The sequence below is a fragment of the Dermacentor variabilis genome, chromosome 4 (genome assembly GCF_050947875.1).
Source record: "Dermacentor variabilis isolate Ectoservices chromosome 4, ASM5094787v1, whole genome shotgun sequence".
In the NCBI taxonomy this organism is placed as follows: Eukaryota; Metazoa; Arthropoda; class Arachnida; order Ixodida; family Ixodidae; genus Dermacentor; species Dermacentor variabilis.
In genome coordinates, this window is record NC_134571.1 from 2,536,931 (window position 1) to 2,552,098 (window position 15,168).

The 15,168-nt window shown below is 46.3% G+C and overlaps 1 protein-coding gene across 2 annotated transcripts in view; it reads left to right on the forward strand.

Annotated features, from left to right (window-relative positions):
* Positions 1-15,168, forward strand: part of LOC142578574 (fat-like cadherin-related tumor suppressor homolog) — a 512,562-nt gene that overhangs the window by 139,326 nt on the left and 358,068 nt on the right. For both annotated transcript variants that reach the window (XR_012827230.1, XM_075687953.1), the window contains exon 11: positions 10,160-10,825. Coding sequence is in view for 1 of the 2 variants with exons in the window: in XM_075687953.1 (XP_075544068.1) it covers positions 10,160-10,825 (666 nt within the window). In the remaining variant the exon portion in view is untranslated. The remainder of the gene's footprint in view (positions 1-10,159; positions 10,826-15,168) is intronic.

Here is a 15,168-nt window from a genome sequence, read left to right on the forward strand (position 1 = left end):
TAATGATGAATAACCGGGCAAGGGAACAAGAATTCGGGATCGCCAGTCAGCCTCTAGAGTCTGTGAAGGACTATGTTTACCTAGGTCAACTAAACACAGGGAACCCTGACCATGAGAAAGAAATTCACAGAAGAATAAAAGAAGAAGAAAATTTGTGGAATCGGGGTTCATCCATCGTAATCAATCTTCATGCACTTCTAACCGTGGCCCCCTGCCGGATGTTTACGGCAGTATCATACATAAATAGGATGTATTTCTCATTTGTTGCCATTTGTGTACTAACGATGCCACCCATATAGGTGGCGAAACGTCTATGTTTTTGTTATTTTATTGTTGAGTAAAGCCAGGGAAAACAACATGTTGAAGCAATAAAAATGGGTTGGATCACATACGGCAGACATTGTGAGCTCCTGACTGGAAGCTTACCGTTATCATTGAAAAGGAAAGTAAAGAATCAGCGCCTTTTATCAATGATGGCATATGGGGCAGAGACTTGGAGACAAAGACAAAGATACTTGAGAACAAGTTAAGGACTGCGCAAATAACGATGGAACGAAGAATGCTAGGCATAACTTTAAGAGACAGAAAGAGAGCGGTTTATATCAGAGAGCAAATGGCTATAGACGACATTCTAATTGACATGAAGAGAAAAAAATGGCGCTGGGCAGGTCATGTAATGAGTAGATAACCGTTGGACCATTAGCGTGACAAAATGGGTACCAAGAGAAGGGAAGCACAGTAGAGGACGACAGCAGACTAGCTGGTGCGACGAAATTAGGAAATTTGCGGTTGCTAGTTGGAATCGGCTGGTGCAGGACAGGGGTAATTGGAGATCCCGGGGAGAGGCGTTCGTCCTGCAGTGGACATAAAATAGGCTGCTGCTGCTGCTGCTGCCGCCGCCGCCGCCAGAGCTTCACACTTTGGCGCACGTGACACGAGCGGGCGTAGCGAATCACGTCCCGTTTCAAGCGTGGCCAGGTAGCAAGGCGCACAACTTAACATAAGTCTTGGGGCTGCTCACATGCCCAGCGATGCACAAGTTATGAAAGTAGCGCAGCGGTGCTCCTCTCAGCACGCGCGGTATCACAACCTTAAACGCCTCACTTGTGTTGTCCTTGCTGGGAATATACCTCAGCAGGACGCCATCGGAATTCAGCAGATAAGAATCCAGCGCGCTCACAGCATTACCAACTGTTCCCGAGTGCTCTGCACTGACAGCAATACCGGCTGTCTCCATGTGTGAGGCGGCCGCGCCACCCAGCTCCCAGAGCTCGTCAAGCACTTTTTGGCAAAACGGGTCCTTCTGCTGAGCCTCGAACAGCTCCTCTCTGCTGAAGACAACTCCTGTGGAACCGACAACATCTACGTAGCTTACGCTCTCGCCCAGGATCGCTGGCTGTTGCGCGGTCCTTACTCGGGCTACGACTTGGGTTTCTCCCTTGCCTCGGACTGGCGTTCACGACAGCGCGTCAGCTACGGCATTGGTTTTTTCTTTGCGGTAGCGCACGGTGAAGTCGTAACGCTGCAGCAGCAGTGCCCAACATGCCAGGCGGCCACTCGGCTCGCTCAAGCGCCTCAACCAAGTGAGAGCCTTGTTGTCAGTCTCAATCTTGAATGCCACTCCATCGACGTAATAGTCAAACTTTCACAGAGCGAAATCTCTCGTGAGGCACTCTTTCTCTGTCACCGAGTAGTTCCTTTCTGCCAGCGTCAACGAACGACTCGCGAATGCAACCGGTCGGAGAGCGCCTCCGTGCTCTTGAAGAGAAACTGCACCTAACCCCAGGTCGCTTGCGTCTGTTTGAATCACAAACTCCCTATTCAAATCAGGCAGCTGAAATTAGGCCGTGTCAGCGAGCACCTTCGTTAGGCCACGCAGTGCCGCCTCGTGCTCTTGACCCCAAGTCCGCCGTTCGTCTTTCCTCAAGAGCTTTGTCAGAGGCACTTGCACTGCCACGCAGTCTGGAATGAATTGGCGATAAAAGTTCACTAAACTCGGAAAGGGTCTCAGTTCGCCGATATCTTTCGGGGACGGGTACCTCAGTATAGCCTCGAGCTTATCCTCATTTGGCAGGATGCAGCCGTTGTCCAGTGTGAATCTTAGCAGTGCTATTGTGCTCGCAGCTATCTGAGCTTTGTTTGGGTTGTGGGGGATACGGGGTTCTCCTCCGTACTCTTGGGACAAACGAACGACAACACAGTAGTGCAAACAATCACAAGGGCATTTATTGCACCTTTCATAGATCAATGCCTGCTAGTCGAGTTGCTATCCACAAGACATGCCGATGGGCGCGCGACAAATCTAGAAGTCTGACTCACCGCGACCGGAAGCGAGCGAATATGTTCGCCCCATGCTGGATCCCAAGGCCTGGTCGTTCGCGTGTATGGTCACGTGAATCGTGGCGCGTTCGAGGGCGGCCACCCGAGGCGGTCTCGCAGAAGCATGGGTCGGCGCGCACGCGGGAGACGTCCCCGCCGTGCGCCGACCCGCCGGGCAAGAGGGTCGCTGCACGTGCGGCACGACCGTCCCGCTTGCTGTCTCGAACCCAACAGCCCGAGCGCCTTGTCTCCCGACGCCCGAGTAACCCCGCAGCGGCGCGACGCTCGCGCCATCTCTCACACCGCGCTTCAACCACATTGACCGCCGCTGACGTCACGCAGGCCACGTGGCGAAGTGGGATTACAGGAGACACGCTATGCGGGAAAAACATCAGGGGACGCGCGAGAGTCGCGCATCCCCACAGGGTTCAGCGTGATACCTGCGGACCTCAGCCTGTCTAGGACGTCTCTCAAGTGGCACAAGTACTCGTTGGATGTTTTCGAATAAAGCACTATGTCATTCAGATCTTCGCGTCTCCTAGCACTCGGTTCATCAACCTCTGATAAGTAGCGGGAGCTCCGACCATACCAAAAGACATTCTCTTAAATTGAAAGAGCCCCCGGTGGCAAGTGGAAGCCGTTTTCTCTTTGTCACGCTTGCCCATTCTGACCTGAAAGTAGCCATGACTAGCATCTAGTGTGGTAAAGTATTCCGCCCCGCTTAGGTTAGACACTAAAGAGGAAATGGAGGGTAGAGGGTATGCATCCTTCTTCATAACCTCATTCAGCCTGTGGTAGCTTACACAAAGGCGATAAGTATCGTCCTTCTTCAGGACTAGAACTACCGGGAAGCCCCATGGGCTGTTCGACTTTTCCACAACGCCTGTGTCGATGAGTTCGTCTAAGGCGCTGTCAAGTGCTTTCTGCTCAGTCAAGCTAATCGGCTGAAGATTACATTTCTATGGTGCAGCGTCATCTGTGTCTATCCTGTGCCTGACTAGCGTAGTGCGGCTCGGATGGTCCGTGAAAATCGCATCGTATTCGTACCACAGCGACGACAGTTAGGCCCTTTCTCTCTCCGGCATGCTGTTGACCTCTGACAAAAGCGGGTGTGCTACCCCTTGCAGAACCATGGCACACTGTTCGGCCACCATGTATCTCTCCTCGCCTTTGCCGATTACTGTTCGCTCGTTTGGTTGTGGCCGGATGTGGCCTGCTCGCGCCACTCCCGGAGACTGGCGTGTCTCCGCTGCCACGGGCGCTTTTGCGAAAATCTTTAAAGAACGCGTTCCATTCTCTCGGTAATCTCCGTTGCCGATGTCTATTACAATGCTCGACTTGACAAGAAAGTCTCAACCCAAAATAACAGACACTGATAGATCGGGGAGATGCACGAGGCATTGTCGCCTGATGCGTTTCTCCGGATCACCAGCCCTAGCTGCACACATTGTGGAACCCCCACATTTGGCGCTACCAACGTAGATCGAATTATGTGGGGTTCTCACCAGTGCTCTTGGGACAAAGGAATGACAATACAGTAGTGCAAACAATCACAAGGGCATTTATTGCACCTTTCATAGACTAACGCCTGCTTGCCGAGTTGCTATCCACAAAATATGCCAATGGCATATTTTGCCAATATGCCAGAAGCCAATATGCCATAAGTCCGACTCACCGTGACCGGATAACGAGCGAATATGTTCGCCCCATGCTGGACACCAAAGCCTGGTCGTTCGCGCGTGCGGTCATGCAAATGGTGGCGTATTTGAACGATCATGTTCGTCCATTCCGGGGTAGGCCTTGCGAAACGGTCTTGCAGAAGCATAGATCGGCGCATGCTCAGAATGTCTGCGCCGCTTGCTGATCCCGAGCCAAAGAGATAGAAGCTATTTAGATAAGAAATTCAGACCACCAATGAGGCTTCCGTACTCACTCGCTTCAGGCTTGCCAATGCTTCACGGGCGCTAAACCTCGCTTTCCCAGGATGTAGACCACGTGGCTCTCGTACCAACAAATGTCATAAAAAAAGACATTTGTGAAAAGGCCTAGAATGTCGCCTCGCTCAAGAAAGCATGCCGCCGATGCTAGCGATCAAAATCCATGCTAGCCCTACGCTTCAGTTCAAACAAAGGTCTCAAATGAAGAAACTGTTAAAACTATCGTCCGATGCCCGAAGAGCCCCACGTTGGGTGCCAAATGTGGGGGTTCTACTCTCCGTGCGGCTAGGGCTAAAGGCGAGCTCTGGATCTAGCCCCACACAGTCGCTTCGTGGTACTCCCCAACCCGTAGCGTGGGAATCACGGCTACGTCGGGTTCGAACGAATAGGGCAACCAGTGGCGTCAACTGTAACAATGTTTATTGCTACCAGCAATAAAGAACACTGGCAGAGGGACGTCGTCTCTGTAATAAGTAATAATAGGCTGGCCTCTTTGCCCAGGATAGTCAGGCAAACGAGGTCACCCTTTGGTTGAGGCAGGTACTCCAGTCCGGCAAGTTAGGGGTCCTGCGTAAGAGAGTGCTGGTCTCCCCCGGTGGTGCTGTTTTGTACCTTTTTACCTTCGCGAGGGCAATGTCTTCCTCGCCTGTCAGCTGCCTTTCCGCAAATCGGGGAGAAAGGGTGCGCGCGCGTCACACTCTTCCTAGAAAACACCCTTCCTAGAAAACAGGGCAGGAGAAATGAGGTAAAAGTAAGAGAAGCTAAAAAAGAAAAAAAGACAGGAAAAAAATGAGAACTGAAGAGAAGGTTAAATAGAATGGGTGGAAAAGGTAATAAGGGATAATAAGAGGAGAGAAGCTAAAACAGAAAAAGGGCAGGCAAGATGAGAAAAAAAAAAGAGAGCATTAGAAAAATGGGCAGGAAAGATTAGAAAGAAGAGGAGGTAAAAAAAAAGGGCAGAAAAGAATAAAGAGAAGATAAAAAAGGCAGAAAGGATAAGAAGGGCAGCAAAACTCTTTCCTCTCATCATCATCATCGTCATTTCGCGCCGCATGTCTCTTACACATGACAGTGTACCAGGCGAGTTTTTACAAAGTCAGCCACAACATGCACTCATGGTGTCTCGCATGCTGTTGACAAGCGAATAATGGAGGCGTAAGTGCGATGTCCACAGAGGTTGTATGCTGCAAACTGAGTATGCATCAGCACTTTAGAAGGCAGCAGCCCCCCCACCCCTGCACCAACTAGACACAAATAAAATCTGACACTACATTTTTGTTGAAGTCAAGGTTTTGACGGAAGCCCGTCTGGTCGGGCGGCATCATGAATAAGGGTAAAAAGAAGGACACCGACCACTGAATGAATACAAGAAAAGACGTTTAGGCTCCCCTGACGGGAGCCTTGTTCACAATGAAAACATTTTTGTTGAAAACAAGCTGCCAGAGAGAAGTTCTGAAGCAGCAAATAAATTAGAACACAATTTGCATGCAATGCAAACTGATAGATAAACAGAAAAGGTACTGAAGCCAGCTCACTCAACTTGGGCCACTTTGTTTCATTATATTTTATGAATAAAGCAAATGAGGAAGCACATTTCACACCCATGTTTTGCCCGACATGAATGGAGTTCCATCCAAAATTTTTTTCAGTAATTGGAACTGAAGTTTATTTTATTTGTTAAAATGAGTCTTTTTGAAAAAAGCATAACTGCAAGTCGACCTAGTTGGAACAGATTCATTATTTAAAAAACCTTTTGTGTGCAAACAGACAGGGACAAAGAAAAGGGTAACACAAGGACGAGCGCTTTCTAACAACTGGTTTTATTTTCGAAGAACTTCCTGCTTAAATACCCACAGATCTGCGCGATCTAGTCAAACAGAGCACGCCTATAGCGCATATTACTTGAGATAAAATGCCGGGGACCAATGCTACCCGGTCAACAAAAAAACATCAAGGTGCATGTAACAAGCACTTACGATAAAAATATGTTATAGATGTGATGACAACAGCGAATTTCACACACGACAGGCAGTCCTGTTGTATGTGTTACTTTCGTCTTCGTCTTTAGCATGTTTTTATGAAAACTGCTAAATTTTCGGTTCCATGCAGTTTGAATATTCCTACATGACATAAAAAACCAGACAAAACAAAAATATCAAGTGTACATGCACGTTTGATCTCTCTTGGAATCAACCAAGATTGACAACCATCCTCTTATGGAAACCAGATATCTTGGACTCTGGTCCTTGCCAATGGCTGCCCGAACTGCTCTGAAAGTGCTTGTGCTTTTTAAAAGCATCGGGACTAATTGAAAAACTCCTTTTCAAAGCTTCCATTACAATGTGGGCAATGTCAAATTGACACATCCTTGTGTGTAACCTCTGGAGCAAAAGACCACCCCATCAACCACCAATGTGGAATTGAGACAGGGGCTGAATATGTGGGCTCTTAACTTTATGCCCTGGCTGTGAAAAATGTTTTTCATTGCATCTGCAGCCTTTTAACATTTGCCTGCTACTATTAGGGGCAACGGCCACCATAGAAGAAAGGCCGGCACTGCAGTCAGCGTCACGTGGCATGTGGGCTCATGTGGGCACAGTTGCAGTGTCGGAGGTAGAGGAGCAGGCTGAGAAGGACACTTCTAGCAACTCAGGAAAAGGATTAGCTGTGCAATGGTTTACAGCTTACCTATGATAAATACTGAGACGTCAAGAAAAGTAGTCCTTTTTGGAAAGTGGTTTAAGAGAACTTCTTGCTGGGCAAATTGGTATTGATTCATTATACCTATTCTTAAGGTGCCAATAAACAACACACAGCACACAAGAGAAGACAACGGGACAGAGCGCCTTAAGATAGGTAGGTTTTTAAAACAGGTTTTTTGGTGCCTTAAAAATAGGTATAATGAATTGTAAAGTGGTGTGTGCTATAAAGCAGTCGCAGTGACGCATTATGGGAATCTTGAGGGACAGCTCTCCCTCATCTGCTTCTTGCGTGGCCCACCACATAGGTGGAAGAGGACCACCTTTTCACCTGTTTTACTCAGTTGGTCAGTACTAGTAGCATGCACATGCATAAACTTTGAATGCATGTTGTCAGAACATGGGTTATGTTTTACAGTGTTGCACTTATTCTTTTGTAAGGTTTCTTGAATGAAAAGTTGCATTGCAATGCAGCCACCGACCTGTAGGAGTGTGTAAACAAAGCATGCATATTAACACCATCTCAATGTGATATGTGCATTTTCACAGCTTGTAGTTATAAGACGAGTTTTATGTTTTACTGGCCATGGTACGGAAAACATTTCATAGCGCATCTGCTCGCAATTTTGGCGTTTGCATACGCCTGCGGTCATATCACCGCAGTGACAATGCATTTTTTTTTTCAGTGACAGTTCTTTCGAGGCTTTCCAGATGAATATTTCTCACTGATGTAAGCCCATATTATAATGAACCAGTTGCCTTCTGCAAGAATTTTGGACATTTCTCCGGTCAACTATACCTTCACTCATAGCTGTCTTCTTTCGCACTGATGCATTGTTTTGACACCCTTTAAAGCCTTCAACTTGATTGTTGCATCACTAAGCCTCAGCGACAATTTTTCCATGGGTTATTGTGGGAAACAGTAACTTATGGATGTAAAGCCATGGCTTTGCATGTAACTAGCTGCTATCCTTAAAATGTCATTGCGAGCAAAAAAGTAGGAAACGCCATGGTAAGATTTGGCGTCCGTCTGGTATTCCAACAGCCACACAGCAGCTATTTCCAACCAGTCCTTACAGGATGGGGCATCGTATTCAACATCCTACGAACTGTCTGAATATTGTTGTATGACACTTTCGGTGACTGGATGGCTGCAGTTAATGATAGCATGGATTGCATGTGATGATGCCTCACATAGAGGAGGTGGTGGCGGTTTCATGCCTGTCCGATCATTCCAGTTGTGGTGTTTGCCTCTATCACTGCTCACAGCAGCATAAAAATCAGCTACAATTTGTTTCTGACACGAAATAGCAGTCATCAGAGTAAACTTACTGAAAGTCTGTGGATTCTGCAAAGCAGCTCCTAATACTAATATAACTACTGGTGAGATTGGGAAATGCAACGCGAAGGTGTTTCACAGGCAGGCAACATCACACCGATTGCCTCAGCGAGGCGGCTTGCACGTTTGCACTTTGCACTCATGGCATCAAGAAAAGTAATTGTATCTTTTTAAGTACAACTTAATTGTAGAAATGTTGTGTTGGTAAAAAAATAATGTCTTTCATGAGCTAGATTGCAAGTGCTATCGGCCACAGCTGCAGCATTTAACTTGCTAGTCCTACTGGCCCAATTGACGGCTGTCAGTGGACGGGGTGCCATTGTGAACTGCTTAATTGTCACTCACGTAAGTTTGCATTTATTAACGATGTTTGTGTGAAATACAGCAGCATCGTGGAAAAATGTTCTGTACCCTTCGAAATGGATGTGAAGTCTAAGCACATGCATGGAGCTTCAAATTTCAGCGGAGCATAAGCATTGCTTGCTTGCTCACACACGTTCCTGTGTGTCCGAAATTGTCGTCTGCCACAAGCCAAAGCATACATGATACAGAGCTGTGCTCAGGATCACGCACAGATCGTAGCTGCTTTTTTTTTTCCTTTACTTTTTTTTTCCACCGGTGCATTACGGCAGTACCGCACCCTCCCAGCGGTTCGATGAGCAAAAACCTGTTCGACCGGATGCGGAAAAAAAAAAACACAAAAAGACCCAAAGATTCCCATGATTTCATTGGCACCACAGGTGGTGCTGGCATTTCCAAAAAGGTCCACTTGCAGGAAAAGAGACAAAACTCTTGTGATGCGCTATTGCATGTCCCCACGAGTGATGAAGTCCCTAGCTGCATATGAAAAATATTTTTGAACAGCTCCGGAAACGTTCGGATGACAATGTATGCATTTGTCCTATCAAATGCTCATATGCTGCCACCTAAAGCACATTGCATGGTGCAAATGTATAATATGTTTGTAAAATGTGGTACAAATATGCTCCTGTTCTTGTTGACAGTTTTAACAGCAGCCTCTTTTCTGAATGTCAACTCCGATGCCAATGCTTAGGTTAGCACATTTTGGGGACGGATATTGAGGAAGTGATGCCAGCTATAGGATTTTCGCCAAGCACACATGACTTCACTACACCATTCGTAGTGAAGTCATTTTGTAATTTTGCAGTGAAGTCATATCGTAATTCTGTTATTCCAGAATTTGGATGTGCAAATAATTCTGCCAAAAGTTTATTAGTGCACCTTTTTTAATTAGCTGCATAATCATTTTAATTTTGCATGCGAGTAATGTCTTCCTTCTGACATGATCCACCTGACCGACGAAATTGCATTATTTTTCAGTGGAGGTCGAAGTTTCAAATGAAAAAGAAATAAAACAGACTGCTTGCAGTACCGCTTGCAATGAAATGGAAATGTTGCACGATAACATTACATGTGCATGTGTAACTGGTCGTTAAAAATATGTAAGATCAATGCATATAAACATTAGGTGCTGTTTTACAGACAACATACAATCGAATATATTTGATTGCATATTTCCTGCAAGAAACCTGCTCAGCGGGGTCCATTGTGGGGTCCATTGTGACAACGACATGCAGTGGCCGTGCATTATGTTTGTCAAGATGTTTGGCATTATGTTTGTCAAGATGTTTGTCAAGAATGCAAAGTGTCCTGTGTTTGCAGTTTTCTCGGATGCAGTCATTCGGTGGTGACTAACTTCCCTTGTTTCTAACGCACTTGCACAAATGTTCAGGAGGGCACCTGCGCAGTTCTTGATTTGAACACTGGCAGTCAGGCCTTCTGGAAAACAGTGCCATCGTATGGCTTCATGGCCAGTACCTAACAGGGCATTGTTTTCTGTGCAGGTAACACAGATTCTTCTTTTTCTCTCGACTACACACTGGGCCTGCTGACGCTTTCGCGGGAGTTATCGCGGCAGACCCAGCCCGAGTTTTTTGTGACTGTGCGTGCTGCAGACCATGGAGAGCCACCCCTAAATGCCACAGCGACAGTGCACATAGTGGTCAGCCCTGCTGACAATGCACCGCCTTGTTTTTTGCCTGCCGAACAGACCATTGAGGCAGCTGAAAACCAGCCAGCAGGAACATTTTTGCTGGCGCTGACTGTGCGCAGCAGCTCCTCTGTCTTCTTCCAGCTCGAGTCCGGGGGTGGCAACAGTTTCCAGTTGGACCCTGTGACAGGTGTGCTCACTACAGGGGAGGAGGCCCTGGACTATGAGCAAGCGGCTATGCATAGGCTGACAGTGCGTGCCACCAACCTGGCTGGTTCCACTGCCCTGGCTCATGTGATTGTGCAGGTGCTCGACTCCAACGACCATGCGCCTCGTTTCCGCCAGCTGCTGTACCGAGGCACTGTGAGTGAAGCCGCTCCTGCGGGCAGTGCAGTGCTCAAGGGCAGCCAGCCACTGGTGGTGGGTGCCCAAGACGAGGACACCGGGGTCAACGCCCAGCTTGCCTTTGCCATCGTAGAGGCCTGGGCCCGCAGGCTGTTTCGCATCGATGCCAGCACAGGTTGGTTGGCATACAAACTGTGATTGTAAGCATGTTCTGTCATGAGCTGGGAGCAAGGTGTGGTTCATGTGGCTGTTGTTACAGGTAAGTAAGCCACTGAGACTGGACAGCATGGTCACTTGCTGCTTATTGGAAGTCCACAGTGTAAGGTCTCAAGCTCTCTAGGAACAAAGCACACGGTAGTGCTAGCAAACAAAAGGGCATTTATTGGAACTTTTATAAAGAAGCCAGCTAGCCGAACTGCAACAAATGTAACATGCCGATAGAACGCGCTGAGGAATCGAAGAAGTTCTACTCATGACATAAAGTTACTGAGTGAATATGTTCATCCCGTGCTGGACACCGACACCTAAGTTAGTCGCAGTGAAATGGGAAGGAATTCGTGAGATGGTCCATCAGAGCACACCATCAAGCGTGCGGTCCATCCACGTCGCACCGATGTCCTGCAGTCGAAAGTTGAGCTGGAAGTGATAGTGCCGTAATGAGTGTGGGGCCAAAGGAGCAGAACATGCTAGAGAAGTGGCCTATGGTGGAAATGTGCAAGCTGCTCTGACTCTTCAAGAGCTACCATAGTAAAGGCAAAATAATTGAGTCGCCCAGTATCAGCCTATGAATCAGCCTATTTAATTAACTTAGTAGATTAGGGTGGGTTTGAAAGAGCATTAATTTCATAGGGTTTTAGAGAAGGGTATAGTGTTCCTGGTACTGAGGAAGAGCAAAACACAAATGCCGGGGTTATCGTGCTGTTCCATGTTAGAATGTTTGAAAAATCCATTCCCTCTGCTGACCACTGATGGCTTGCTCTACAGTAGAACCCCGTTAATACGATCCTGTTTTGTACGTTTTTTCGGTGCCAGCGGTCGGGATCGAGAACATATAACGTTGAGGAAAGAATTTTGAGCAACATCACCAGCTTCAAGTACTTGGGTGTAACAATTACTGATAAAATAAATTGAACTCATCATGTAGAATATGTCTGTTTATCAGCATATAAAAAATTATGCTTCTTGAGGAAAAAAATGCCGAAAGCAAAGAGAGAGATGAAATTATTGGAATATAGAACTTATATCCGTCCGATATTAGAATATGCTAGTACAGTTCGGAGTCTACATCTAAAGGTTCTTAAGAATAAATTGGAGCGTATTCAGCGTGTCTCTATACATTTTATATGCTCGAAATATAGGCACACAGACTTGGTTACAGACATGTTAAGAGTATGTCATTTGGAATCATTAGAATTGAGAAGGCAGAAGTGTCGATTAAAACTGTTTTTTCAGATAATGCGTGAGAAACTAAAAATAAAGAAAGAAACTTACATAAAGCCCCAGTCTAATAAAGGATTCTTACGAACAGCTAACTCCCTCCTGGTGCAATGAGTAAGAACCCGTACTGATTTGTTTCGTTTTTCTTTTTTTCCTGACACCGTAAGCTTATGGTACTTACCAGAAGAAGCTGTGCAGAAAAATGATATATGCGGTTTTCAAGCTTTCATTGATAGTCATATTGATTAAGGTGCTGTCATTTGTTAGTTGACCATTGTATAATGTGTGCTTGTGTTGATAACCTTATTCACGTGCCCTCCCTGTAATGACCCTCAACAGAGGGCCAACAGTATGACTAAATAAATAAATATGAAATGACCCAAAAAATTTTACCGGTTAATATGGTGCCGGAAAACACGATCTTTCACCACCAATACTCAGCACATCACCAAACTGCGATCTTAATATATGTTTTCTGGTCATTAGATCTCGTGTAAACAAAAGGCACAAGTAATGTATGATCAGAAGCAGTAGGAACCCACCACAGCAGCTTCTTCACAGTATGTATCTGCTCATGCCACATGAAAATGCCAGCACGCAGTCTGTTTCCTCTTTCAATATAAGCAAATCTTGCGGGTCATTGTACAGCTGTCGTCTCCAACCCTGTCGTGAGAAGCATCTTCATTTATCTAGCTGTCTGACGTGTCTGGCCACATGTGTGGCATAGTGCCGCTATAAGGATACTACAGTAAAACCTCATTAAAACGTGCCCGCTTAAAAGTTTCGTTTTAAAAGTAGTAAAGTCAAATTCCCCACTCAGCTGCCATTGAACATAATGTGTTTTGCATCCGCATAAGCTGTACCAGCTTATTGCATATGCATTGGTTAACACGTTGTGTTTCCACTTTTCGTCGCGCAATCACGGCGGTGCACCGTTTTCATCAGGCAGCCCGGCAGAATAACCAGCCTCAGAGATCAGAAAAATGGCCTCTAAGTGCCCTGTGCGTTTGCATGTGAAGCCACATCAACATCATTTCGGCACCGTGCCAGAGAGCATTGTGGCGTCGTGGAAGTAAGGACTCGCGTCATGCCGAAGCTTGGATAAAAAAGACGCTGGGTGCTCAGCATAGAAGAAAAATTGGACATTGTTCGTGCTATCGAACATGACATGAAGAAGTCGGCGCTAGCACGTGACAAGGATCTACTGTTGACTATGGTGTGTGGCATTTGGAATGCAAAGAAGTTGCTCGGCAGTGCTGCTGCGACCGTGAAGAGATGTCGGCTACGAGGTTCAACTTTTTGCCATTGTTGCCTCTGTTGTTGCTAAAGTGTCGCCTAACGACAGTGATGAGGATGACACAGAAAGCAACAGCACAGTCTATTCAGGCCTGATAGTGGCAGAAGCTGCGCGTTACGTCAGCCTCATGAATGCAATCGTCACGACAAGAACAGCACCGTGTAATGAAAAGGGCGCCCTGTGACTTCTGCAGTGCTGCCACGCCCATGCACGGACAATATGAAACGCCAACGAGGAATCTGCCATGCGAGTGTTTGATGAGAAGAGGGGGCTGGCTGAAAAGCTGGCTCGCAGCTTCAGTAAGTTTGAGGCTGCTGTCGTCGCTGCTAGGCCGCCACGGCATCGAATGAAAATAACACTTCTGTTGCGCGAAGTGAATAAATACTGCATTTTTTCCCCCTTTCATCGCACTCTAAGTCCATTTTTGACAGGTAAGTGGGTGATTTCATGCTATTTCGGTTAAGTGTGGTTCAGAACAACATTGATTTGGGCTAGATGGTGCATACTTGAACTAGAAGAACAACAGTGCCAACTAAGACAACAGTGGTTGTTCTGTGTCGGTCTCCTGCAAGTGATTGTCTTAGTTGGTGCGGTTCTTTTGTAGTTCGATTAAGCAGTACTACCATTTAGTACGTACTATTTTCGAGCTCTGGCCAACTACGGTTTAACTTGGTTTCACTGTATACGCTTTTAAAAGGCAATATCCGAAACATGCAGCCATTTGCTGCAGCAGGCAGTGCAAAATGAATGTCAGGTTTCGCTCTGGCGGCATTGTATTCTGGTGTTGCCCATGAGCTTGATTTCATTTTGGTTTCCCACTGTGTCTTAAACGCTATGCAATAGGAAAACGAAAAGAGCACCTCAAGCTGCTCAGACCCCACCAGGTCAATGTGCATCGGCCTCTCTCGCTGAATGGGCACGTCAAAACTTCCCGCTAAAATGCTGTGTCTGCAGAGACTGTTGACCCAGCCTGAACTCAAGGAGTGTAAACATAAGCTTGCCGAAGCCGCAAAGAGAACAATACGTATCTCGGGCAGCGCGGGGCCCTCCAGCTTGGTATGTGTCGGTGTTTTGTGCTGCAACATTTTGTCTAAGGATTTGCATTACGTAAATGTTGACTTGTTGAGTCTGCAGAATCTTTAAGTGTATTTGGATTGCACATTTTCCCATTTCATACATTCTTTTTCTTTTCTTTTTTTCCAAAATGTATGTGTGAAGCTCTGATGTAGTGTCTCTGCTCTAAGTTGAGTGCATGGTCCCAATAAAATACAGGAGTGAAATTGAGAGCCGGTGGTAGTGATTAGCATTGGGGCATATGAATCTATACCCTAGATGTTTGATATCGTCATGAGAGTACTGCTCCCTCTGCATAGTTTTTCTGTTGAAAGCTTTCATTTTATAGTGTTTTTTTTTTTCGCTTGTCTATGTAATTGGTTGTAAGTGTATTGTGTATCACCACTTTGAGTTTGTTGGAGTGGCTGATTTCTTTTAGAGTGCGTGCTATGTGAGGAAGCCAGATTCCAGGAAATGTAGGAGCCATGTGGAGAAGGCAACATCAGTGGACATGAGAGAACCGAGTGTTTCCACAACACATGCGCACAACTGAAGATCTATGGATATAGGCCAAAGATATTGTTTAAAAGGGCCCTGAAACACTTTTTATCGAAGTCGAGGAATGCATTTGAAGTTAAACTAGATGATTTCAGAAATACTTTGCAGCAAAATGCTCTTCAGTGCATTCAGCATAAGTGAAGTTATTGGCAATCAGTGATAACATTTGATCT